Source organism: Aplysia californica, unplaced genomic scaffold (genome assembly GCF_000002075.1).
Source record: "Aplysia californica isolate F4 #8 unplaced genomic scaffold, AplCal3.0 scaffold00035, whole genome shotgun sequence".
NCBI classification, from domain to species: domain Eukaryota; kingdom Metazoa; phylum Mollusca; class Gastropoda; order Aplysiida; family Aplysiidae; genus Aplysia; species Aplysia californica.
In genome coordinates, this window is record NW_004797305.1 from 445,278 (window position 1) to 447,231 (window position 1,954).

A 1,954-nucleotide genomic window follows, 5' to 3' on the forward strand; every position below is an offset into this window, starting at 1 on the left:
CAACTAGGATTTGCTGCTTTTTTGGATATCAACATGCGTTCTGTTTTCTTTACATTCAACACTAATCCTTTACGTTCACTTTCTGTTACAACAGTATCTAGAAGCAATTGAAGGTCCTTTTCTGAGCCTGCTATTCAAACTGTGTCATCTGCATACCTGATGTTATTAATATTTTCTCCATTTACTTTGAAAACTGGACATCCTTCTATGTTTCTAAAGATAGTTTCACTGTACGCAACGGATACCATAGATTAAGGAACTGCAATGTCAGTCGATCCCATTCACCTATCAAACCTGGTTCATTTAATAGTCAGGATAGCCGTTCTGTTATAGATAGATTTCGTACTTTCAAAGCACTGAAAGGTAATTCCGGGGCTCATTCATTCATTCATTCATTCATTCATTCATTCATTCATTCATTCATTTATTCATTCATAACAAGGGATGTTTAAGAAGAAACGTAACAGAAAGCGATAAACATTCACCTCTCACGTCTTTGGGCGAAGTATGGTGGAACGTATGCGGTTCTCTTTCTAAGATCTGTAACACCATGAATATCGTCTCGTCTTTGACAGCCTGAAAAATGCGAGAAAAGTAAGTTCCAGTAGCTCATCTCCAAAGACACAATACGTAGTTTAGATTTAAAAGCGATATAAGCAAGAACACAATATCATTTAAATAACTCCTTTATATTTAATTTGGTCTCTTGCCAAAAGGAGTTGCCTATATTCATTGAGTGAGGATTGCATCATATAAAAAAGAAGATTCAAGGTAAGCAGTCGATGAAACCTAAAGCACCTTTCACTGTTTTTAGTATCAATGAAAGAAGCCAGCACATGTATAATAGACAAACACTGTTATTTTTATACCCCTGTTGCTCAGGTGAACGTACATTTATTACACAGGTATCCTGGAGGAATCCTTAAGAGAGCATTTTTATTTAGCTAAAAAGATTTTCCTGGCCCTCATCCACAGTCCTTGTCTTATTGGGGAAAGGCCTGAAATCCATTGCTTACTGCTTGTGCTTTTGTGGTGAATTTACGTTGTGAAGCGTAAATATACGTATTAACGAAATTTTTAACAATTGTTTGCTTGTTTAAAATTTAACAGTAAATTCAGTATAGTAAATTCCGTTAACTTTTCCGTAAATAAAGACATAATACCTTAATGATATTGAGACGATCAACAATCCCGACTGTGGTCAATTTGGCCGCAAAGGTGGCGATGTGGTCAATTTTGCCGATCTCCTTGGCGAGCTGATTGAGGATATCGTGTTGCTTATTTAGAGCCTGTTGGAAAGCGAAACCAAAGGACGTGGCATACACTAGACCTGCTGGGGCTAGGTAACATGCTGAGGAAGATAAAAAAAAATAATTATGAAACTTTCTTTGCTGTATATATATCAGTTTCATCCTCGTTTCTTTTTTATCTATGGTTCACTGTCACAGGTTTATAAAAATCACAAAGTTCAAAAGTGCCTAGTGTGGACTCGCATTGGGGTTGACCATTATTACGGTGCGGGTGTAAAATATTGAACATCAAACAAATCGCTGGCTGACAGAAACACGAGAGACTTTATATTGGGTAATATGTTTTATCAACTGTCTTGTTTTGTCTGCCCTGGTGATTTTTCGCAGAAAGCAACAATGAGCTCTATGAAAACAGCCAGTCTTCTTAAATGATGCAAATTGTATTATCGTCATTATCATGACCTGTCAGTGTGTGTGCGTCGGTTACTAGCTTTGGCTAAAAAGCACAAGGAAAAAGAAGACGAAGACGGCTCAAACATACCGTTTGAACACAATCCTTTGACCGAGAGTGAAGTAAATCAGCTATAGGATGAAACAACAATGCCCTTTTTTCTCTACGGTTTTTGCTGTAAGGATGTTGTGACAACATTGAAGCTCGTATTATGTGTGTGTGTGTGTGTGTGTGTGTGTGTGTGTGTGTGTGA

At 37.4% G+C, this 1,954-nt stretch overlaps 1 protein-coding gene across 1 annotated transcript in view; it reads right to left on the reverse strand.

Annotated features, from left to right (window-relative positions):
• The window catches only part of LOC101858840, a 20,350-nt gene that overhangs the window by 2,782 nt on the left and 15,614 nt on the right, over positions 1 to 1,954 (reverse strand). The window contains exons 5-6 of the mRNA XM_013091377.1: positions 1,164 to 1,391; positions 486 to 576 (exon numbers count right to left, since the gene is read on the reverse strand). Coding sequence (XP_012946831.1) covers positions 486 to 576; positions 1,164 to 1,391 — 319 coding nt within the window. The remainder of the gene's footprint in view (positions 1 to 485; positions 577 to 1,163; positions 1,392 to 1,954) is intronic.